This window comes from Podarcis bocagei (genome assembly GCF_964188305.1).
Source record: "Podarcis bocagei genome assembly, chromosome: 1".
Classification (NCBI taxonomy): domain Eukaryota; kingdom Metazoa; phylum Chordata; class Lepidosauria; order Squamata; family Lacertidae; genus Podarcis; species Podarcis bocagei.
In genome coordinates, this window is record NC_138125.1 from 22,436,978 (window position 1) to 22,460,953 (window position 23,976).

General features: G+C 41.9%; 1 protein-coding gene and 3 long non-coding RNA genes across 4 annotated transcripts in view; 3 read left to right on the plus strand and 1 right to left on the minus strand.

Annotated features, from left to right (window-relative positions):
• Positions 1-23,976, plus strand: part of LOC308575835 — an 88,105-nt gene that overhangs the window by 46,255 nt on the left and 17,874 nt on the right. The window contains exon 2 of the long non-coding RNA XR_014002943.1: positions 69-1,863. This is a non-coding gene — a long non-coding RNA (uncharacterized lncRNA). The remainder of the gene's footprint in view (positions 1-68; positions 1,864-23,976) is intronic.
• Positions 3,466-15,217, minus strand: LOC308575183 (cytochrome P450 2C19-like). The gene is made up of 9 exons (XM_081173765.1): positions 14,989-15,217; positions 13,256-13,418; positions 11,792-11,941; positions 10,641-10,801; positions 9,141-9,317; positions 8,641-8,782; positions 5,589-5,776; positions 4,065-4,206; positions 3,466-3,727 (listed from the first exon to the last, which is right to left on the minus strand). The coding sequence occupies exons 1-9, from the start codon at positions 15,169-15,171 to the stop codon at positions 3,546-3,548; spliced, it is 1,488 nt and encodes a 495-aa protein (XP_081029891.1). The 5' UTR covers positions 15,172-15,217; the 3' UTR covers positions 3,466-3,545.
• LOC308576041 lies at positions 19,197-20,006 on the plus strand. The gene is made up of 2 exons (XR_014003006.1): positions 19,197-19,584; positions 19,817-20,006. It is a non-coding gene; the product is annotated as an uncharacterized lncRNA (long non-coding RNA).
• LOC308575964 lies at positions 20,741-22,148 on the plus strand. Its single transcript, XR_014002987.1, has 2 exons — positions 20,741-20,997; positions 21,687-22,148. It is a non-coding gene; the product is annotated as an uncharacterized lncRNA (long non-coding RNA).

Sequence of the window (23,976 nt, forward strand, 5' to 3'; positions counted from 1 at the left end):
AGCAGGATGCTGGACTAGATAGGCCTCTGACCTGCTCCAGCAGAGTTCTCTTATGTTCTCTCTCCCAGGGCCAGGTGAGACTGCCAGAATCTTCTGAGAGCAGCCATTCAAACCTCCCTAAAAAGCAACCTACTGTGCATGCTCCTGCAGCTATTTCTTGGAAGAGAAGGGGGAACAATAATTGCCACACCTTATTCTAGTAAGTGAAGGTTTGCTGGATTGCTACTAATACAATGACTGGCAGTAGCTTGGGTTACATTAGAAACAAAGGCTAAGCTCCGAAGTGCATAAGCAATGCCTGGTAGAAACTAGAAGGAGCTTAGGATGTCAGGGGGTGAAGGTATCAGTGGCATGCAAAGGACAAGCATTTCAAGCCCCGAATTCTTCTCCAGTTTGAATTAAAATGCAAATCAGAGACAAGTTCCTTCCGCTTGCCCCTTCCATTCAGTGCAATGGAGAAACATTACTTTGAATAGGAGCATAATGGAGAGGGTGGAGGAACCCAAAACAAAAAATCTGAATACAGAAGAGGAAGACCATTCTTCCTTGGTTAACTTCATAGGTGGACTTCCCCTCACCAATTTTGCCCATGCTGCCTCTGAATTTGTACTAGGGAAACATTTTTCTGTTACACTGAATGGGAGCAGGGTTGAAGGAAGGCTGAGAGGAAAGAAATTCTGACAATTCTTTGAAAGTTTTTCCTCTCAAACTCCTCCTGGAGGTTTTCAGTCCTCCCTTAGAGAATAGTCAGTGAAATGACCTTCCTTATTTTGCCACCCACAAAGTAAGTGGAGAATTTGAGGGAGGGCCATTTTCACTCTGTTCTAGATTTTTAAAGACAGTGAGAGCCTCGGTTGGGCTCGGGGGGGGGGGGGAAAGTTTTCTCATCCAAGTTCATCCAAGGTGGGCTTGGGAGATCTTGCCCATCTATGCTCTGTGCCTTTCTTGAAGATATGCTTCCCAGGACTTGTAGTTTACTGGATCCAACTTAGTTCATTTCCCATACTTACTCAGAAGTTCAGTTGCATCCATTATTGCTATCTGTTCTTTAGAACATGGTTACCCTTAAAGGGATTATTGGCAGACATTTGTAAATGTCAAGTCTCAAGGTTGTTCTATTAGGTGAAAGGGGCAAAGATTTCAAAAGCTATTGATTTCTACAGCACCCTCCAAAGACTTTCCTTCTTAGCTCAGGCAAAAAGTGAAAGTTATTTTTAGACAGTTTGTTCTAGCACCGGGAGACTCCAAACTGAGTTTATTGGAATATTTTTCCAAATACAGTTGTCTGCCTGTGCTTTATTTTTAGCATTGACACATCTGCCAATCTCAGTGTACAGATCTATAGAAGGGTTACCAAAAAAGCTTATGTTGTCACTCAGTTAAACAACTTTGCTGTATCTCGGGTAGGACATGCAAGGGAATCAAAAGGTCATCTCAGACAGGGGTCTCAACCCACCCAGCTTCTACGTCCTGCAGCACTTCAACCCACCAAGTCAGGGTTGGAGATCTTGCTGCTGGACTGCAGCTCCCATCGTCTCCAGCCACCTAGCCAATGAAATGGGATTATGGGAGTTGTCCCAACTGAGCCCTCATGGCAAGAATGGGGAACCTGCAGCTTTCAGGTATTCCTGGACTCCAGCCCCCATCTGCCACAGCCAACATCAGGGGTGATGGGCGCAAGAGTCCAACCACCGTTGAGGGTCACCAGTTCCTCAGTGGCTGACTCAACTCCTTCCACTCTGGTTGGCTTCATTTAGCACAAAGAGTAACAAGACTTCTTCTCAGTGGCTAAAAAGCTTCCATCTTGGCAGATTTTACCCATCACTCTCAAACAGTGGCGGAGGAAGGGGGTGCAGGCGTGCAGTTTGCCTCAGATGTCATCACTGAGGGGTATGTAACAGCTGCAGGACACGCACCCGCACCAGGCACTCAAGCGGCTAGCTACTCCGCTGCACACATATGCACATGAAGAGGCAAGAAAGAAAAGAATGGGGTTTTTTGTGTGTGTGACTAATTTCTAAATCCTGCTATTTGTCCATTGCAATAATGTCTTCAACGTGGAAATCGTTATACAAAATTTGGATTAAATATAAAGGAATATTGGAGCCCAAGATACCCCTGTGCTCGTCACCCACAGAAGCCATGGCAGTTAAAAAAGAAATATGAAAGGGGAATGGCCAACATCAGTCTTAGAAGTAGATAAGGATAAGCCAACATTGAAGCAATATGAGGAAATTAAAAACTTGCTAACAGACTGGCTACAATATTTCCAGCTACACCAAAGACTAGCTATAGATTCAAAACAAGGAATTGCAAAGGAAACATCTAGATTTGAAAGAGAATCAATACTTAACAAAAAGAAAATTATTTCACGAGTGTATGATTATCTTCTGGAATGGGAAACAAAAGAAGAACAGTCATGGTTAAATGGGCACAGGACTTTGGGCATAATATACTTATGGAACAATGGGTGAGATTATGGACGGCAGACATTGAATTCACAGCATGCTATAATCTCAGGGAATATACCATAAAATGGTATATAGATGGCATCTTACCCGCAAAAAGCTTGCTAAAATGTATAAAGGAAAAACATCAACCTGTTGGAGATGTAAAAAAGAGGAGGGATCATACTCTCATATGTGGTGGACCTGTATAGCCATTGGCAGATACTGGAATGATATTTATAATGAGTTTAAGAAACTATTAAAAATTACTTTAAAAAAAAACAAACCCCAGAGATTTTCCTACTTGGTATATTACCATCAGAAATTAAAAAAGATATAAGATCATTGTTTATGTATGGTATAACAGCAGCTAGGACCCTTATAGCAAGGAATTGGAAAAATGAAATGCTCCCAGAGATTACAGATTGGCAGATGCTCATGTTAGAATATCTACAATTAGCAAAACTGATGGGATCAGTTAGAGGAATATCGAAACAAAAAACAACTAGAGAACGGATAATATTTAAGAATTATGTAAAACTTTATTGTACAAATAATTCCATATTAGCAGAAATTGAGTGATATTTGTAAAGAAAAAAAATCAAAGGAATATATACAAAACAGAAAGAAATGATATTATATAATATTAAACCTGTGTAAGAAAGAATGTTATACCAAACAATATAATGAGAAGGATGGGAAGGATCGTGCCGATGATTACTTTTACTATGTAAATAACTTTGTCTTCTTCTATTTTTGATTTCTTTGTTTCTTATCTTTGTTACTTCATTTTTTTATTTTTTATTTCTTTATAAATTTTCTATTTTATATAATTTTCTTTTTTTACCTGTTAAGAGATAGGACATAATGTCTGTATAGACATGCAATTTTTATAATCAATAAGGAGATAATTTTTTTTAAAAAATGTCTTCAATGCGCAATAGTCTCTAGCAAGATCCCCAAAGTAACAGTTCCACAACTAGTCAGGTAAAAAGATAAGACTCCACACATGAGGAGATATTGTGTTACGGATTTTTTGAACAAAGATTTGCCAGGCTGCAACTTTTCCACATGTGCAGCCCTCCTGAGGCAGGCTTTTCAGCGAGGGACAATGCAGAGCTGATAGGGCCGAGGGAAGTTGCTTATGCCGCTCAACACCGGTGTGAGATCGATGTCCTTGGGGTCAATGATGGACTTCAGAGTGAAGTTCTGCAATATGGTGGTGAAGAACAAGAAGATCTCCATACGGGCCAGACCTTCCCCCACACATATCCGCTTCCCTGCAAAGGAAACCCAAAGTGTAAGATGCACAACAACCACTTTGGCTGTTACGGAGAAAATAACAATCATGCCAAAGGAGCAAAGGTGCTGCTCCAGAACAGCTCCTGGGAGAGTCACTCCACCATTTCTTTTGTTTCAGCTGGCCACAGGAAAGGTACAAGGAGTTCTGATGGACCCAGAAGCCTCTGCCCCTCTCTCACAAACTGGCAGCTATACCAGTTTAGGCTGCAGGAGGAAGAAGGTTCCCCCTCTTTGCCCTGACACCAGCCGATTAGGGAGACGGGAAAGACCTGAGCTGGCCAAGACCGCAGCCTACTGAGGAAGCAGAGCTCTTACCTGCTGAGAAAGGCATGAAGTAGTCGCTCTTCCTGAAGGTGCCATCTTTGTGCAAGAAATGTCCTGGGTCAAATTCTTTGGGGTTTGGAAATTCTTTGCTGTCATGTAGCACAGACATCAGACTAGGATATATGGTAGTGCCCTGCAGAGAGTGCAAAGAAATGGGCTGGATGGCAATGACACCCAAAGGAATGGTGTGGGAAGACACTAACAGGAAGGAAGGTACTTTGTTGTTATTTTTTTTATAAGATATTTATTAAGATTTTCAAAATATTACAAAATAAAAATAAAAAAGTAAGAAAATACAAAATAAAAATGGTTAAAAACAACTCATTCTTTCCATTACTTATTTTTCATTAGCTTATTTCCCGGACCTCCTCACGCCTCCCTTTTTTGTATTCCAGTTCAGTTTGTTGGTTCAGCAAATCCTTACACTCTTTGTTTATCCTAGTCTTTAATCTTAAGCTATTGTAACGTTAAATTTTTACCTATGAATAATCCATTTTTCATATTCCCTTATAATATTACAGCTGAAAACCACTTAATTTCTATCCAACATCATTCTAACATTCATTAATTTTACAATATTTCTGTAGATAGTCTTTAAATTTCTTCCAATCTTCTTCCACCGACTCTTCTCCCTCGGATTCTGCCAGTCATTTCCGCCAGTTCCACGTAGTCCATCACCTTCATCTGCCATTCTTCCATGTGTCTTCCAATACTTTGCAATGAGTATTCTTGCTGCTGTTGTGGCATACATAAAAAAGTTCTGTCCTTCTTTGGCACCAATTGGCCGACTATGCCTAGAAGAAAGGCCTCTGGTTTCTTCAAGAATGTATATTTAAATACCTTTTTCAATTCATTAGATATCGTCTCCCAGAAAGCCTTAATCTTTGGGCACGTCCACCAAAGGTGAAAGAATGTACCTTCAGTTTCTTTACATTTCCAACATTTATTATCGGGCAGATGATAGATTTTTGCTGTTGTGGGTCAAATTCTTTGGGGTTTGGAAATTCTTTGCTGTCATGTAGCACAGATATCAGACTAGGATTTATGGTAGTGCCCTGCAGAGAGTGCAAAGAAATGGGCTGGGTGGCCATGACACCCAAAGGAATGGTATGGGGAGGCACTAACAGGAAGGAAGGTACTTTGTTGATACAGAAGAAGAATGAAGCAGCTTCAGAAGGCAATAGGGTGTTTAAAACGAAGTCCAGGATTCAAGATGCCCAGCTACGCTTTAGGAGTTGGGCTAAACTACTTCCCTTGCTTGTACATAAGAAGAGAAGAAAAGCTCTGCTGGATCAGTCCAGTGGCCCCATCTGGTCCAGCATCCTGTTTTCATGGTGTCCAACCAAATGCCCATGGGAAGCCCATCAACATAATCTAAACAAGACAGCACTCTCAATTCCTGTGGTTTCCACCCACTGGTATTCAGAAGCATGCTGCCTCTCACCATGGAGGTAGAATATAGCCATCATGGCTAGCAGCCTACTATTAATACTTAGAGCCTTGAAAAGAGCTGACCTTTGGAATGACATATTGTCTGAACGGTGTATCTTTGAGTACTGCATGAGGGCCGCTCAGTGGGGCAATAGAGATGAACCTCTGGATCTCATGGATGACAGCATCTGTGTAAGGCATTTCCCCACGATCTGCCATGCAAGGACTTCGTGATCGGCCAATAACTCGGTCAATTTCTTCATGCACTTTCTCTGTGATGGGAAGAATGAGGTTTAACGCCAGTGCAGGAAACATTACAGAAGAAACTGAAACTCAGTGGGAATGGTTGCAAGGCTCTGCACACTTTGGAGCTTTCTATTGTTTTCTGGTGCCAACTTTCTACTAACTCGTCACCACAGGCAATTTATTGTAGCTTACCTTCAGCGATCCATCTGTAAACAGGGAAACATAGTATAACTGCAATTATTTATATATTAATTTAATTTCTATCCAAAAGGAGCCCAGCGGGACAAAAGCTTTAGGGATGTTATAGGAGCAAGTGATAGTCCAGCTTAGAGAGATTCCTATTGGAGGCACTGTCCAGCAGTGATTCTGATACTACCTGAGGGCCCTTTGGCCCCTGGCCCTTGTGGTTGTGCCTTTGTCTAAAACAGTGGTGTCCAAACTTTTTTCAAAGCGGGCCAGAAAGGATGAAGTAAACCAAAGTTGTACTTCCGGATTAGCGCCATCGGCTAATGGCGGATTCCCTCCGAGCTCCGGAGGGAATCGGCTCCGCAGGATTTGAGTCTAGCCGCTGCGGCGACGCGGGGACCCTTAAAAATCACAGGCGGTGAAGCCTGTGAACCTGGTGACTTGGCGGGCACCATTCGCGCCCCCCGACCCGCGAAGGAGCCTTTTTAAAGGCTTCAGAACGGGGGACGGGGTGAGTGGGGTGGTGATGAGAGTTGGCTGCTTCTCCTGCAGAGTGAAGCAGCATGCCATGGTCAGAGAGCGCTGACTTCTTCTTATGAACAATTGGATTTTAAAGCAGCAACCCGTGAGTAGTACGAAAATTGGACTTGTAAAGAAAATTTCTTCTTTGAATTAGGCACGATCGGGGAAGGCGCAAATAGGAAGTCCGTCTCCCCTTCTTGTATATAATCTAAAGCAAGGACCAGCTAACTAAGGTCGAGAGGACTTTTTTCTTTTTACTGGGTAAAGACTTTAATTTCACGATTTGGCAGTTTAAGTAATCTTACTGGAGGATAAGAGCTAATTTTGGAGCTGAAGTGCCACACCCCCCCTGGACCCGGGAGTGATCCGTGAGAGAGCCTGTTGAAGAGATATTGAAGAGCTTGACAGCTGTCAAATTAGCTGTCAAGACAGGAAAAGAGAAATCTGTTTTTTATTGTCTCTGCTGGTTATATCCGTTACAATTTGGCTATATTTTGTTGAAAACAAGGAAAAACTGATTACAAACTAACTTGATTTTTGGAGTTGAACTGGAAGGAATACTAAGTAATACTAAGGGGGTTTTGGGACATTACAAGAATGGCTGAAGGAGGGAAATTTCAAGACAAATTGGACAGAGCTTTCTTTCTCTTGGGAAAGTTACAAGGCCAAATTGATGTTTTGGCTACCAACGTTGCAACTCTGGACTTAACAGTAAACAAATACATGGAAATTGATAAGGATTTGATCCAGGAAGTTCATGCAGCTGGACAAGAGGAGAAATTTGAGAACTTTGAGAGTGTGGAGAAAGAGATACATGTTGTTTTTGAGGAAAAGGAAGGAGGAGACGTAATTTTGCAGATGACAAAGGAGAGACAGAGGCCTGACATGATAGTTATAAAGGAAAATAAGAATTTGATGAGGAAAATCTGGCTCGAGCTGGAGATTGAAGAATGGAGAGATCTCCTTATGTGGAGATCTGAAGACCCAAGGATTACAAATTTGATCAAGGTGAAAGTTGGAACTTTGGGGACATTTGGACTTGAAAGGAGTAAGAAACAAGATTTGAGTTCCACTTTTAAGTATGGAGGTCTGGCTGGAAGAAACACTGTCCCTATTGGGCCAGAGCGTCTCCGAGATCTGGCGTTTAACACTAAGGACTATCAAAAAAACCGGCAGAGAGGAACTGAGAGAGAATTAAGAGCTTCGGACGTGAGATCTCCAGGCTGATAGTAGATTAAGACTGATGGACATTTGTTGGGGATTGAAACTGGGAAAGGGGACGGGGTGGGGTTTGGGGATCCAAAGGGTATAATTATAACCCGTCTTTTTTCTTTTTATTCTGTTTTGTCATTAATATGAAAAGTGGGGAATTTGTGGAAGGGAATCTGGGTCGACTTTAGGGAAAGGATTTAAGAATGAGCACTGATGTATAAATTTTGACGTTGTAAAATTGGTTTTTTTAATTGAACTAAATATAAAAAGGTTAAAAAATTGGGGATAAGAACTTGCTGAATTAACAATTTGAATTGGAATACAAGAAGGGGAGGTGTGGGGAAGTCAGGGAAATATGTTACAGAAAATAAGGATCATAAACTGTATATGTTTTCTTTTTCTTTTGTTTTTTCTTTTGGTTTTTTCTTAATGGAAAATTCTCAATAAATATCTATTTTTTTAAAAAAATGAAGTAAACCAAAGTTGGTGACCTTTTTTTTAGTATTTTACCCCCAGGAAATAACCTGCTGCTGGGGCCGGATTAAACCGACCAGCAGGCCTGATTAGGTCCCCAAAATGGACTTTGGACATGCTTGATCTAAAGGATCTGCACTGGCTGCCAGTACACTACTGAGCCAAATTCAAGTTGTTACTGTTTGCATATAAATCCTAGGTTTTGCAATATGGTCAGCGATAAGAGCTCATACACATTTCTGTTTTTGCTGGGATTTCTAGGCACGGGTCTGTGGTTACTAGGCATGGATCTGAGCATTTTGTCCGCCCCCCACCCCACTGTTGTCTCCAAGAAAGCCTTCTGTCTACTGCTGATGTCAGTCAGCGATGATTAACATTCAGCGATGAACAGTGGGTTTTCCTGGGGAAAGTGGCAGAACAACCACCTCTTGGACCTGTGATACATAAATCTGGGAAAGAACTAGAATAATAAGTACTAATAACGCATCTGTTTTACCTTGTATCTCTGGGTATTTGAGGAGGATCATGAACCCGTATCGTAATGTGGTGCTGGTGGTCTCTGTTCCAGCCGCAAACAAGTCAACTGTGCTTATGGCCAGGTTTTCAATGGTGAAATAGGATGCACTATTACCTTTTTCCTGCAGAAACACACAACACAGTCAGTGGAGTCAACTCAATTGTTCTGAGTACAGCATAACAAGAATTTAGCAGCGCCACTGGGACCAGCTCCCTTCCCAAGACACATCTTATCTCAAGTCTTTTTATAGCTCGTTCCTCTAGGCATTCCTTGCCCAGAGGGCTAATCATTAAAAAGAACTTCCCACTTACTGTAGGAACAAGTCAGCAATGGGAAATGAATCTACTCCAATGGGGTGTGGGCAGGAATCTCTTTCCTTGGCATTCCCCACAAGAAGCTGGACGGTGGTCTGCTGGTTGGGAAGCTTCAGGAGTGGCAGGAGAACCCACTTGGAGAGTTCTGTGAGTTTTCATGATTACCTGATCCATTTTCATAAGGAAGCAGTCAATAAAATCCCGAGGTGAGTTGGGGTCCAGAGTGGGCTTGTGTTCTTCAACCTCCTCCAAAACAAACTCTCTGATTGCCAAGATGTTTTTCAGCACTTTGTGGTGGGGTCCAGGGATCCATTTCATCAAAAAAGGGAATACGTTGTAGAGCTAGAAGAAACACCACAAGAGACCCTTTGGCACCAACCTCAGTCAGGGTTTGTCCACACTCAGGCTTCAGTATAACGTTGGCTACTGTTGCCTTGTGTGCATTTCAACTCTGTGGTCCACACAACAGCATTTTCACTACCAATGCCTCCCAAATCTATGTAGATGTTCCCCATCTGCATTACTGGGTGGTGCTTCATTGATTGTACTGCATTGTATTATCTTCCCTTCCCCTCAATTAGTGCTTTCCTACCCTCTACCTAATGTTTGTAGAGGTCATATGCAGATTTTTATTTTTTAATTTCACCTATGTGTACCTTTAGAAAAATCTGAAAAATCATGCAACATTCCCCCCACCCCCGCTGCTAAAACCTCAACAGCTGGGTAGGAAGCTGTCTTATATTATTATTAATTTTTATTATTATCATTTATTGAATTTATACCCACAGTTCTCAGGGCGGTTCACAGACTAAAATCAAAATATAAAACCACAAAATGCATAATTAAAATAAGATCAACAACCCAATTACCCCCCCCCAAAAAAAACTCCACATGTTAAAAGGTATATACTGAATGAGACCATTGTTCTCTCAAGGTCAGTACCGCCTATGGAGCTGCTCTGCTGGGTATCATTCAGGAGTCCCATTCCTAACTAGGGATGCTACTAGGAATTGACTCTGGGACCCTATATAAATAAGCCAAATGGTGTAAAGCTGAACTATGGGGTTACATACATATCTCTAAATTTAGTCCCATCTGCTCCTCCTGTTGAAACCAGGCTGTGTACACATCGCTGGCTTAAAATGTAGCAAGGCAGGATAGATATGGATTGCGGCTAACGTCATGTATTCACACCTTCTCAAACCAGTAGTGGAAGCACACTGGATGCAGAGGCAATGGCAGTGTATATACACCCCAAGTGATTAGTTCCAGTTATAAACTTGAGCCTGTGGGTTTTACTGGTTAAGCTTTACTTCCTGCTCCACTGGGCTGTTAAGTCAAACCTTGGTTACTAGACCCAGGTGCATTGTGTGCCTTGACTGGATCTCCACATTAAGAACATAAGAAGAGCCTATTGAATCAGGCCAGTGGCCCATCGTGCTGTCACAGTTGCTAACCAGTTACCCATGGCAAACCTGCAACTAGGACATTAACAGAAATATTAAGAGGCAGAGGCAGTATGGGCTATGAGAAGCCTGGAAGAAAGACATTTAAACAGCAGGAAAATGGCTACAGCCAGAGGCAGTATCTACATAAAATAAATATTCCACATGCAAGTAAACTGGACTTTGTGAAAAAGAATGCATTTAACCAGATGGCACCTACCTGTCCCCAAGGAGAGCTAAAAACCTGAAAGTTTTCACTTATTAAGCTTAGAATGGATAGCAACTTCTTGTCATTATAATCATATCGTTTCCCAAAGATAATTGCACAAATGACATTGGAGATGGCGCAACTGAGTGAGAAGGTTGGATCCAAGGGCTTCTCTGGAAGAACAAGAAAAAAATAATTAAACCCATTACAGGTTTTAGGCAATAATCTAGTCTGGAATTTCTGAGCTGCCATTTCCTGGCTCCTGGCCTCAGTGGTCAGACAGGGAGCTGCCTTTCTCACAACAATTCTGGAGGCATGGGCATCTTCAGTGGCTATGAGTGGTTTCTTCCAAGGACATTCCAAGGTGCTTTCTTCCAGCTTCAGCCAATATATCCTTAGATAGGAAAGAGTGACCACAGTGGTGCAGGCCTTGGTGAAGTCTAGACTAAAACTAGGGAATCTAAAGCACTTCAGATGCTGCTAGACTCTAACTTCTGGACCACTGTTGACTGTTGGGGCTGAAAGCAGCTGGAATTCAACAATATCTGCGGAGCACTCTTGCAGTTGATAGTGTTGGGATACTGCCAGGGAGATAAAGTCCATCATGGCCCCAAGCCGTGTGCCGGACGATCCATCGATCTCCCGTAGGCACGCAGTATCATCGATTAGCGACATGAGTTTCTAGTTGCCACATTCCAGAGCTCATGCACACTCTTATCAGCAGATAATGCACAGCGAAAGTTGCACGCAGGAGAGCATTATTTACAAGCTTTATTCAGCATTGATCAGAACAAAGAAAGACATGACTGCCTGCCTGCTTCAGTGTCTCCGACAGAGAGAGAGAAACGAAAGCAATAGCTAACATAAACATCCTGCTCCCTTTCAAGGTGGAACGGAAATATCCTAACACATAGAGAAGCAGCAGCCAGGCTTTAGATGGAACTGGTCTGTGTCAGCATATTACACCCCTGCTGAAAGCTATGCATTGTTTGCCAGTACATTGACAAGGTAAGTTCAGTGCATTACTGGGGTGTATGAAGCCCTTAGTGACCTAGGACCAGGTGGTGGTTAATAATCTGTTGTAATGTACCCCAGAATCTGTTGTGATGTTTAAGGGGGTCTGCTTGATAAGCCTATGTCGATGAAGGGCAGTGGCTACCCACCCTGTGTGTCCCGGAACTTTTCTAGCAGGAACTGTGCTTCCTCCTTTATCCTCTCCTCAATACTTTTCTTTCCCATGCCAAAGTTGCGCAGGGTGGTAAGGGCAAAATGTCGGAGCTGCTTCCACGCCTCCCCATTGCTGAATATAATTCCTGGAAAGCAGAAGAGGAAATGGGTATAAAGGAGATGGATGGACTGAAAGAGAGAGCAGAAGAAGCAGGTTGGAAGAGCAGGAGGCTCTTATTCTTGACTCCAGACCACCTGGAGACTTGGTACTTTGGTGCCTCCTTATTCCATAATCAGTAGCTGGCCAGTCTTCTGATACATGCCCTTACTGTAAAATATATGTGTTTAATGTGCATAAAATGCTATGTTTGTGTGTGTTGTGTATGAAACGTAGTGGAGGTTTGCATTTGCAGAATGTCCATTTTTGCAGCTAAAACTTAAAAAGAGGTTTCAATGTTTCGATATTTATGTTAACTGGTAATTCATCTCTTGGAGCCTGGGTCTCTCTCTGAAGCTGCCAGTATAATGAAGAAGCAATAGTTCTTGGACTATATTAACCAGAAAGAACTTAAAGAAAACTGGACTACATTGCTAGTTGTATAAGTGCAAAGTGTTGATTTGTATTTATTTATTTTCTTGGTAACAAATTCATAGATAGTTTGCAGTAACTTTGAAACTCTTTCTTGGTGTGGAGAGCTTCTTGATTCACAAAATCCAGGCCAGAGAATTCTGCTCACATAACTCTCACACTTACTGCCCACACCAGAATTACTCCAGACCATTATTTTTAAAGGCTATTTTAAAGGCTATTATTCATTGCTAGTTGTTTAAGTGAAATGTGTTGATTTGTATTTATTTGTTTTCTTGGCAACAAATTTATAGATAGTTTGCAGTAACTTTGAAGCACTTACTGCCCACACCAGAATTACCCCAGACCATTATTTTTAAAGGCTAGAGACTCATTCAATCCTGCTTTAATTTTTGGTGCTTGCTCTAGACCAGAGGCGGAGCTAGCTGCTCCGGCACCTGGAGTGGCCTGCGTGGGCAGGGGTAAGCACCCTTGGGTGTAAGGCGACGTGCGGCGGCGGGGACCTTCCGACGGGTGCCAGCGGCAATGCACATCCCAGGGGGGCGCCACCTGTGGCGATATCACTCCCCTCAGGGATTGCTCCCAGGGCGGCCAGCACCCACCACACCCACCTTTCTCCGCTACTGCCCTAGATATTGCTTAAGTACTTTTATGAGATGGCTCATTTCTCTCTTAAATGGCAATGCCCAATATATAGCTATGCCATTAAAAGGCTGCTAATTATCTATTTATACTGTCCAGTGGGAACATTAATTAGGAAAGTTTATCTCAAGATGCAATGCTTTGTCTTTGCAACCTTTTTTACTTTATTTTCATGAATAGAGGGATTTTCCTGTGCCCCCCCCCCCACTGGTCAACCAGCATAAAATACCTAATCCCTTGTTGGCATCATCAGCTAATGGCAGGCGTCCCCTGGCAGCAAATTCATCTCCACGGTCGATCAGCGCTTCTTTCACTGCATCATAGCCATGCAGCACCACAACCCGTTCTGTTCCAAAATACATTGTGAACACAGAGCCATACTTCTCACCAAACTGGAAAAAAGATAGAGAAGGACACACATCTAGGTGGGTTTGTGGATTAGGAGAGAGTCATAGAGCTGATGGAGAGCCCCGCTGCCCCCAGACTCACTATGGGCATCTGAACCACATGACTCTTAATAACATACAGAAGAGTTCTGCAGCTAGATCAGACCAAAGGCCAACTAGTCCACGACTGTTATCACAGTGGCCAACACAGTTCTTCTGGGAAGCTCAAAAACAAGACCAGAGTGCAATAGCACGCTCCCCTCCCTGCAGGTCCCTGGAACTAGTAGAGGTTCAGCATCATCGCTACCAGCTATGGGTAGCTTTATCTTCAATGAATTTTGTCTTAACAAAATTCCACAGTGAATTCCACAGTTTCAATATGCACTGTATGAAGAACTACTATCTTGCGTGCGTTGTAAATCTTCCAACATTCAGTTTTAATTGAAGACTCCAAGTTTTAGCTTTACAGACCCTTCATGTGTCCCTATTTTCCAGGGACACCCCTGATTTAGAGAAGCCATCCCAGTCTGATCACAGAATGTCCCCCCTTTTCCTTAGGATGTCCTTATTTTTACTGGCAAAATGTTGGAGGGTATAGAGTTATCCGACCCCCTCTGAAGGCAATCCTGATTAGGGGAGTGTTTTTTTGTTTAATTTTTAATGTTTTCATTATGTTTTTATATATGTTGGAAGCTGTCCAGAGTGGCTGGGGCAACCCAGTAAGGTGTGTGGGCTATAGTAAAATTATCATTATGGAATGGGATGTCCCTATTTTCATTGGAGAAATGTTGGAGGGTATGGCATTATGAGAGGGGGGTAAAAGTGTTTTCCTGTCTGCTTTCTCTATACCATGAATATGATTATACTGCTCTGTTATGTCCCCCTCATACTCATTTTTCTAAGGGAATTCTTAAAGTACCTTCCAACCAAGCACATTCTGGGGAAAATAAAGGAGCAGCTTTTCAAAATACAAGAAGACTATGAACTCCCCACTGTCCAGCAGAGGCTAAAAATGTTCAAGGGCAAAAATGCCCAAACCATCCATATGTGGAGGGAGAATTGGACCCGTCCCCGTCCCCGTCCCCGCCCCCTGTCTCTAATATAGTATGAAAATTGCACTATTGCTTTTTAAAATTCTTTACTCAGAAGGGGGCTTTATGGCTTTTATTTTAAGGATAAAATAATAAAATGACAATTAAACAACCCCCTTTGTGGAGTTGTGGGACCTGCTCAAAGTCCACCTCTTTTCTGTGGAGCCTTTGCGACAAGTCCCTGCTCCCCATCCCTGCTGATGTAGCCAAGCGCAAGTCCATGCCACTGAAATCACAGCGATTCTGCTATTCTTTTCTTATGGTCTGGATGCCTCCCCTCCCTCTTTTGCCTCTCCTCTGTCAAAGTGCAGAGTCTGTTGCCTTATACTCTGCAAATGTGCCCTGCACACAGATGGTACCATCTCTAAATAAACAAACTGACAATGGATTGTCCCCTTCCAAAAGAGTCACATGGAAAGAGGCTTGCAAACAGGTAACGGTCATCAACAGACAGCTGTTGAGGAAGGTGCTCATCTTTGGCTTACCTCCTGGAGAACCTGGGCCAGGTTGTTGGTCTTCAGCTGCAGAGCGTTCCCTACGATGGGCAGTGGAGGTGGGCCAGGTGGCAGCTGCTTTGCATTCTCTGGCGTCCTGCTCCTGACTGCAAGGAAAACAAGGCAAGAGATACATATGATCATCAAAATGGTCACTGTCCCTAGAGGCTCCATGGCACCAGCTAACAGTGACTGAAATGACTCTAGACGAATTAATTTGCTTTCCAATTTTATATAATCTGAGGAGGTCACATATACACGGACTTTCACCAATAGGAATTCTAGGTTTCTCTGAGTACGGTAAATGAGATTAGCCATTAAGTAGATAAGATTGCAGAATCAAGAAATGAGCTTCTCTGAACTTCAGTCTGTATTCTTTTCAATCATTAAGCAGAAGCCTGCAATGTAAGACAACCAGGGTTTCAGGTTTTTTCCTGCCAAACACTGTAATGTAGCCTTGAGGCAAATGGTTCTGCTTCTAAGGTGCTTTCAGGACCAGGTTCCTGCAGGAAAGCTTCTTGTATACTCCGAGTGCTTGGTTGGAGGTTTCTTGCACCTCTGATGCCCACAAATGTTAAATAAAATTGAAATAAACTTGAAGGCAGGTCCATAATGGAGCTCAGCCGTAGCACAAATACATCCCTGTTAGGAGACCTTGCAGTTTGGGTGAATTAGACTGAGACGTTTACACACAGTTTCTGGATTTCTACAGCTTTATTCATGCAGGAACAGAATTATCTTGGCAAGAACGATTTACAGGATGAGTAGAGACAAAAAGAGAGAGCAATAGTAGGCATCTTATTAGGAGAGAACAACAAAAGGTTCAGCTTTTACAGGTGGAGTTAACTTAGAAAAAGACTACGAGCAAATGCTGGCTTGCTTGCTACACAAACATTGCTCTTGTGTGGTTTAAAGTAATACATGCATTAGCTAGAGGTTCAGGAGAAGGAACTTTATTTGCTTTCCCCCAACAATCCCATCTAGCACTACCCACTAATGTGGACAGGACACACCAAGATAGATTTTGGAGACATAAACCTGGAAGTGCTTTTGTATTGATGAGACACACTAATGTGCTCATCAAAACTGTGACTCACATGTGCCCTAGTGGGGACAAAACCATGGTCACTAGTGTCCATGGTGACACAGAACATTAACTTCTTGTTTTCATTTAGTCCAGTTCTTCCATCCACCTCTGGAAATAATAATAATAATAATAATAATAATAATAATAATAATAATAATAATAATAATAATACAGTGGTGCCTCGCAAGACGAAATTAATTCGTTCCGCAAGTTTTGCCGTCTAGCGAATTTTTCGTCTTGCGAAGCACGGTTTTAACGGTTTAACAAAGTCGCGAGACGTTTTCGTCTTGCGAAGCAAGCCCATAGGGAAATTCGTCTTGCGAGGCAAATCGAAAACAAAAAAAGCTTTCGTCTAGCGAGTTTTTTGTCTTGCGAGGCATTCGTCTTGCGAGGTACCACTGTAATAATAATAATAATAATATATTATTTATACCCCGCCCATCTGGCTGGGCTTCCAAAGCCACTCTGGGTGGCTTACAAAAGAATATTAAAATACATCAAACATTAAAAGTTTCCCTAAACAGGGCTGCCTTCAGATGTCTTCTAAAAGCCTGGTAGTTGTTGTTCTCTTTGACATCTGGTGGGAGGGTGTTCCACAGGGAAGGCGCCACTACCGAGAAGGCCCTCTGCCTGGTTCCCTGTAACTTGGCTTCTCGCAGTGATGGAACCGCCAGAAGGCCCTCGGTGCTGGACCTCAGTGTCCGGGTAGAACGATGTACAAGTATTTAGTACAAGAGGGAAGCATGCAGATGATGGAAGCCTGCAAAGTTATTTATTTAAAGTATTGAGCGGTCCCCTTTTAAGGGGCAGTTCCTAAAACAGGAGTGATCATATCCTCAAGCATTTCAAAAAAACGATGTCAAAAAGAAGAGAGTAAATATCCCGTTGTGTATAGTAGCTGGCCTTTTTACACTGATTCACAGCTTAAACATACTCCTGGAACAAGTTATAGACATCCATAAAATTACTGTAATTAGCTGGGATAACATCTCCGTTATACCAATATTAAATTCTCTTTCAAACTGACTTGTCAGTTCAGTTTGCATAAACTTATTTGAACTCATGGTTCAGTTCACAAACCAAAGTGCACCAGGTGTTCTTGCCAACAACTGTTGCTGCTCTGTGTGTTTTGAGTCATTCTCCTGTCAGTGCAGATCACAGAAGTTCAGCCCATTCTAGCCACGGCTAGGACACTTTATGGCTGCTCTGCATAGAGAGGCCTACTCAGTTCACCAGAGTTCAGATTGCATAAACAGCTTCTTTGCCAGAGCAACTGGTGAGGCAGTAAAGCTTCTGCCTTACAAGCACATGGTCCCAGGTTCAAGACCCGTTATCTCTCGGTAGGAGCCTGAAGAGCCCTGTGACTCGGGATAAGCCAGCTTCTTACATTCCTGTGTCAGGGCAAGGCACCATGATCTGATTATTATAAAGGCAGTACAGGGGTACCTCGGGTTAAGTACGTAATTCGTTCTGGAGGTCCGTTCTTAACCTGTAGGGACGCAGGGGTACACATACCCCTAAACATTTTGTGAATCTAACGGGAGAAGAAACTAAAATAAATAAATATTTAATTTCTTCCCAGCATGGTGAATCGGCAGTTCTGTTGCTACCCCTGATGGCAGCCTTTGGTCCATTTACTGCATTTATTTTTCCCAATTTGAACCATAAAATGTGATTTTCTTGAGTCAAAATGAGAGTACACCTACACTATACTGAACAGAAATCGCACGGCGGTGGCGAGAGGCCCCATTAGGTAAAGTGGTACCTCAGGTTAAGAACAGTTTCAGGTTAAGAACGGACCTCCAGAACGACGTATGAAGAGGTGAAAGAATCTGTTTACGACTGGTTACATTACTTTCAGATCAATGAAATGTTTAAAAAAGATTGCGTGGACAGGCGGAGTCCCCAGATCCCGAGCGGCCCCCCCCGTCATGTGTAATAACGACTCAAGACAACGTGCTATGGGATTAAATTGGCCACAACTTTATTAAATTTCAAATGTGGGTAGACCTTGGCTCAGGCATTGGGCGTTCTCCCTCTCCAGTCCCCAGCTGGGGACCTAGGGAGCTTCAGGGTTATCCAGTGTGTGTGTGGGGGGGATGGGCCGGCTTTGGAGAACATATGTTCAAGCAGAGATAGCCGCCCCCATTACGCCGCCGCAGGGGAGAGCAATGACGACCTTTCGGCGTACGGTCAAAGCCTCCCTTCAGAAACCCCTTTAACGGGGAACCCTGGTATCGCCGCCGCAAAGAGGAAGATGGACTAAAGGATTCCGCCCAAGGCCTAATACCGCCAAAGTTGTGACGTTTTGCTACGGGAAAGGCGAAACCTGCCAATGCAGGGAAATTCCTTTCCGGCCCTTTAACAGCGACCTTATCGTAGCAGCGCCCGCATACCTGTGAAGAAAAGTTAACCTGCAAAACCTATGAAGAAAAGTTAACCTGCAAAGGAAGACATTAACTGAGGGTGGGTAGGGTGGGAGAAGCTCTGGAGCCAAGTGAGGATTCCCAGGTAAGATCCTCCCTCTATTGTGTGGGCAGGTAATCCCTCCCCTACCTGGCCTGGTCTCCTTGGCAACGCTTCCCCCAGGTGGGATTGGACAACTGACTGAGGTAGGCGGGGACCTCCAGGTATCCCACCTGAGGGAAGGCAAAGCCAAGCCTATGCTGATGGGGCCGCTCCAGATCCAGGGCTGCGCGCGTCCACGCAAAGGGCGCCCCCTGTTTTAAGCGGGGAGCGGTCATTGTAAAATGTGTGGGTATGAAGGTAAAGAATCAAAATTCCAAGTGGAGGTATTGAATAATGAGTATAAAAATCTGTCTAAAATGTATAAAATGTTGCTGGAGTGGCATACAAAAGATGAAGAAGTAAAAGCAGTAATGATACATTGGGCAAGAGACTTTGGTTATAATATACAGTATGATGATTGGATGAAATTATGGAATGAAAGGTTAAAATTCACGGCATGTACTGCGTTGAAAGAAAATGTAATGAAAATGGTTTACAAATGGTATATAATGCCAGTTAAACTGGCTAAAATGTATAAAACATGCAGTAAGTGTTGGAAATGTAAAGAAAAAGAAGGTACATTCTATCATATGTGGCAGGAGTGTAAAAGGGTGAAAGACTTCTGGGAAATGATATACAATGAATTGAAAAAGATGTTGAAATATACGTTTGTTAAAAAACCAGAGGCCTTTCTATTAGGAATGGTAGGAAACGAAATTAATAAGAGAGACTGTAAACTGTTTCAATATGCAGTGACTGCCGCAAGGATACTTCTGGCCCAAAGATGGAAACAGGAAGAAATTCCAACAGTGGAAGAATGGAGAAGGAAATTGACTGAATATGCAGAATTGGACAAATTGACTGGGAAGATTCGATATCAGAAAGACCAAAAGTTTATCGAGGACTGGGGGAAATTTACAGAATATCTGAAAAATATATGTGATGTACAGACGACGCTTGTTGGTTTTGAAGAGACTCTGTGAGATACAGTGGTACCTCGCAAGACGAATGCCTCGCAAGACAAAAAACTCGCTAGACGAAAGGTTTTTTCGTCCGCGATTTGCCTCGCAAGACGAATTTCCCTATGGGCTTGCTTCGCAAGATGAAAACGTCTTGCGACTTTGTTAAGCCGTTTAAACCGTGCTTCGCAAGACAGAAAATTCACTAGACGGCAAAAATTGCGGAACGAATTAATTTCGTCTTGCGGGGCACCACTGTAGTAAGAAATACTGCAAAAAAGAGAGTAAGAGGAAAAGGAGTTGGGAAAGGCAATATTATGTTTAGAAATGCGTTAACAAATAGAAATTTTACGAAAGATTGACAGAGAAACTGAGGGAAGTCAAAAATTGAAGAAGGAGTGCAAAATAATTTGTTGACTGTATAAAATTTGTTTGGAAAATGAATAAAAATTATTTTTTTTAAAAAAAAAAAAGAACGGACCTCCAGAACGAATTAAGTACTTAACCCGAGGTACCACTGTATATTGAATTCTTCCCTGCTTTGCACCATAAGGTCCCATGGCAGGTTACAGCAATCTAAAATATCAATATTAAGCAGTATAGTGTAGGTGTACTCTCATTTTTACTCAAGAAAATCACCATTTTATAGTTCAAATCGGGGAAAATAAATGCAGTAAATGGACCAAAGGCTGCCATCAGGGGTAGCAACGGAACCCACTTCACTACGCTGAGAAGAAATTACATATTTTAATTTTTTTAGTTCCTTCTCCCGTTAGATTCACAAAATGTTTAGGGGTATGTGTAGCCCTGCGTCCCTCCAGAAAAAAAGCACTGTACAGTGGTACCTTGGGTTACAGACGCTTCAGGTTACAGACTCCGCTAACCCAGAAATATTACCTCGGGTTAACAACTTTGCTTCAGGATGAGAACAGAAATTGTGCTCCGACGACCCGGCAACAGTAGGAGGTCCCATTAGCTAAAGTGATGCTTCAGGTTAGGAAGTTTCAGGTTAAGAACGGACCTCCAGAACGAATTAAGTACTTAACCTGAGGTACCACTGTACATTATTAATAATATTAATTCTATGTTGTTGTTGTTGCCACCCATTCTGCATCTGAGGAAGTATGCCCTAGCAAATCTTACTCCCTTTACAAATACAGTTAAGTCTTTAAATTGCCACAGACCTCCTCCTATTTTTATATACAACTTAGATAAAAAGAAGCAATGGCAGACTGCTTAAAAGTGTGGGCATGGGAGAGGGTTTTCGCCAGCTACGTAATATAAGCTTGTTCAGTGGGGCAGTTTGAGACAAAATACTACACTTTAATCCTGTGTGGACGTGGTCTATAAATGTCTGTAAATTCTGGATTGCTTGCATTGTTACATCATAAGCAGCAGGTCATCCTTAGATTAGATGTGTCAGGGGAATCAGTAGTGAAAGTACAGGTTTGCCACTGATCATACAAACAAATACAAATGCTATGGGATGGGGAGGGGAAGAGGATTAAGGGCAATTGGGGCTAGGGAGGAATACAGAGGTTTGGGGGCATGTGAGGAAGGGGGAGGGTGCATAGGGGAGGTGGGGAGACGGGGCTGTTGGATTTTGTTGTAAAATTCCAAAAATAAATAACAAAAAGTTGTTTGCATTGCTAATTAAAAGGTTGCGTTTCTGCTGTCTGGATGTAATTTGCTAAAACCAAATGTGTTTTAAAAATTGAACCTATACAGCAGAAATACGCACCACTGTGTTCAATGGTGCTTACTCCCAACCATGCACAGAACTGCAGTCATGTGCCATAAATTTAATCATGAGATTTTATTAGTAATTTGTTGTGAATGTCTGTGTTTTTAAGGTAGAGGGATTTTTTAAAGCAATGTGTTAGAAAAGCAAGATATTTAAATCCCGGTGGCCTGACTCTGGATTTCATTATGGAGCTGTCATTGATGCACTACACAGTTAGGAATAGCCTTCAAATGTTGCTGGGAACTGCAAATGAGGAGGAGAGCACTGTAGCGCTCAGTTGCTCCTTGAGGGCTTCTCATAGGCATCTGGTTGGCCACAGGGAGAGCAGGATGCTGGACTAGATAGGCCTCTGACCTGCTCCAGCAGAGTTCTCTTATGTTCTCTCTCCCAGGGCCAGGTGAGACTGCCAGAATCTTCTGAGAGCAGCCATTCAAACCTCCCTAAAGAGCAACCTACTGTGCATGCTCCTGCAGCTGTCTCTTGGAAGAGAAGGGGGAACAATAATTGCCACACCTTCCTCTAGTAAATGAAGGTGTGCTGGATTGCTACTAATACAATGACTGGCAGTAGCTTGGGTTACATTAGAAACAAAGGCTAAGCTCCGAAGTGCATAAGCAATGCCTGGTAGAAACTAGAAGGAGCTTAGGATTTCAGGGGGTGAAGGTATCCGTGGTCTGCAAAGCAACTCTTTCCTCCTGAAGCCTTGCAGAGTCAGAATAAATTGTGCAAAGCAAATGTAGTTTACTGCATTAGGAATCCTTTGAATTTTACTGTACACAGCTGCAGGAATGTTTGGTTGTGAAGCAGTTTATAAATCTGCAAATAAAATAAAATTGCTATACTTGCATAATCATTACAAGTGACAGCATTCACTTTGTCATAGTATTCTTTATTTAGCTCTGGGAGGGTGAAGTACATCTATAAAGCTATTGCATTTCACAAACAGGTAAAAAAATACATACATCTGGATGTGCTCTTATTCTCCAGAAGAAGTGGAGCAGTGGTTTTCTATGCAAGTGAAACCAGCACAATTCTCCAAACTTTGGTTTGGAGAAGACCTTCAGGAGTTTCTTTCTTTTTTTCTTTTTTTTTTTTTGGCGTTCAGATAGTAGCTTATGCTGTTTATTTTTTTTCAACTTCTTTTTATTCATTTTCTATTACCAAACAACAACAAAAAGTGAAAAAGAAGACTAGCGAACACATACCAAAGAAAAAAGAAAACATCAACCAGAACACAACACCTAAACTAACCAAAAAACAAACATTAATTTACAACAAATAACGATTGACTTCCCTCCATCTCGGTTTTGGGTTATGTGAATATTAAATCCATTCTGCAGTTTTTCATTTTATAGCGTCTACACATCGCAAGAGTTATATTGAACCTACTGTGATTTTTATATCTCTAGAATTTGTTTCCATATATGTTATAAATTTAGACCAATCGTCAGTAAACTTTCTACCTTTTTGCTGTCTAATGTTCTGCGTCATTTTTGCCAAATCCATATACTCAAATAATTTAATTTGCCAATCTTTAATGGTCGGGATATTTGGGGTTTTCCAATTTTGTGCTAATAGAATCCTGGCAGCTACAGCTGAATACTGAAACATTACATAATCTTCTTTCTTAAACTGCTCTCCGATCATTCCCAGAAGGAAGGCCTTGGGCTTTTTGACAAAGGTGTATTTAAGTTTTTTTTTTTTAGTTCATTATAGATAGAATCCCAAAAATTTTTAACTTCACATTTCCACCACATGTGGTAGAAGCTTCCCTCTTTAGATTTACACTTCCAACACCTTTTGTCGCCGGTCTTATACATTTTTTTGCAATTTCACAGGGGTGATGTACCAACGATACATCATCTTTTCCATATTTTCTCTGAGGGCAGTACAGGCTGTAAATTTCATTCCTTTAGTCCACAACTTCGTCCATTTTTCAAAATCCAAATTATACCCAATATCTATGGCCCATTTTACCATAACCTCTTCATCCTTGGTGTCCCAATCTAATAGTTGATTATACATTTTAGATAACAGTTTAGTTTTTGGTTGTTGTTGTTGTTTTTTTTTTTTTTTGCTTATACATTTTTATTAATTTTCATTGATTATACATAAATACAATCTAGATTACATAAATTGCATATAACATAGCTGTTACAAGAGTCATATATATGGTACACAGTTATTTTAGGCTCCACCGAGCCTCAGACTTTATTGGTAAGTATCAGATAATTTCTAAAGTTACGTGTTTTATCTCCTTTACATATTTGCCAAACACTGTTAGAGTTATTCTATCCCTGCCAGAGTCATCAAAGTTCTATACTTATCTCTTATATACGTCAGATATTTATTCCAATTTTCATGAAACTTCCGGTCATCCTGGTCTCTTAGTCTTACTGTTATTCTAGCTAGTTCAGCATAATTTATCATCTTGTTCTGCTAGTCGTCCATAGTAGGTACTAATTCTGATTTCCAGCTTTGGGCCAACATAGTTCTAGCTGCCTTTGTGGCATATAGAAACAGATTTTTTGTCCTCTTTTTTAATTTCCTTGCCAACTATTCCTAGCAGGAAAGCTTCAGGCTTTTTGGGAAAAGTATATTTAAAAATCCTTTTAAGCTCATTGTAGATCAGTTCCTAAAAGCCTTTTACTTTCCTGCATGTCCACCACATATGATAGAAC

Bases quoted from the DNA above. Each gene is read 5' to 3' on its own strand.
- LOC308575183 (XM_081173765.1), bottom strand. From the start codon at position 15,171: ATGGAGCCTCTAGGGACAGTGACCATTTTGATGATCATATGTATCTCT. The intron at 11,942-13,255 runs GTATTTTATGCT...TCTGCTTTCCAG, and splicing joins TGATGCCAACAAGGGATTAG to GAATTATATTCAGCAATGGG. The intron at 9,318-10,640 runs GTAGGTGCCATC...TGTTTCTTCTAG, and splicing joins TTAGCTCTCCTTGGGGACAG to CTCTACAACGTATTCCCTTT.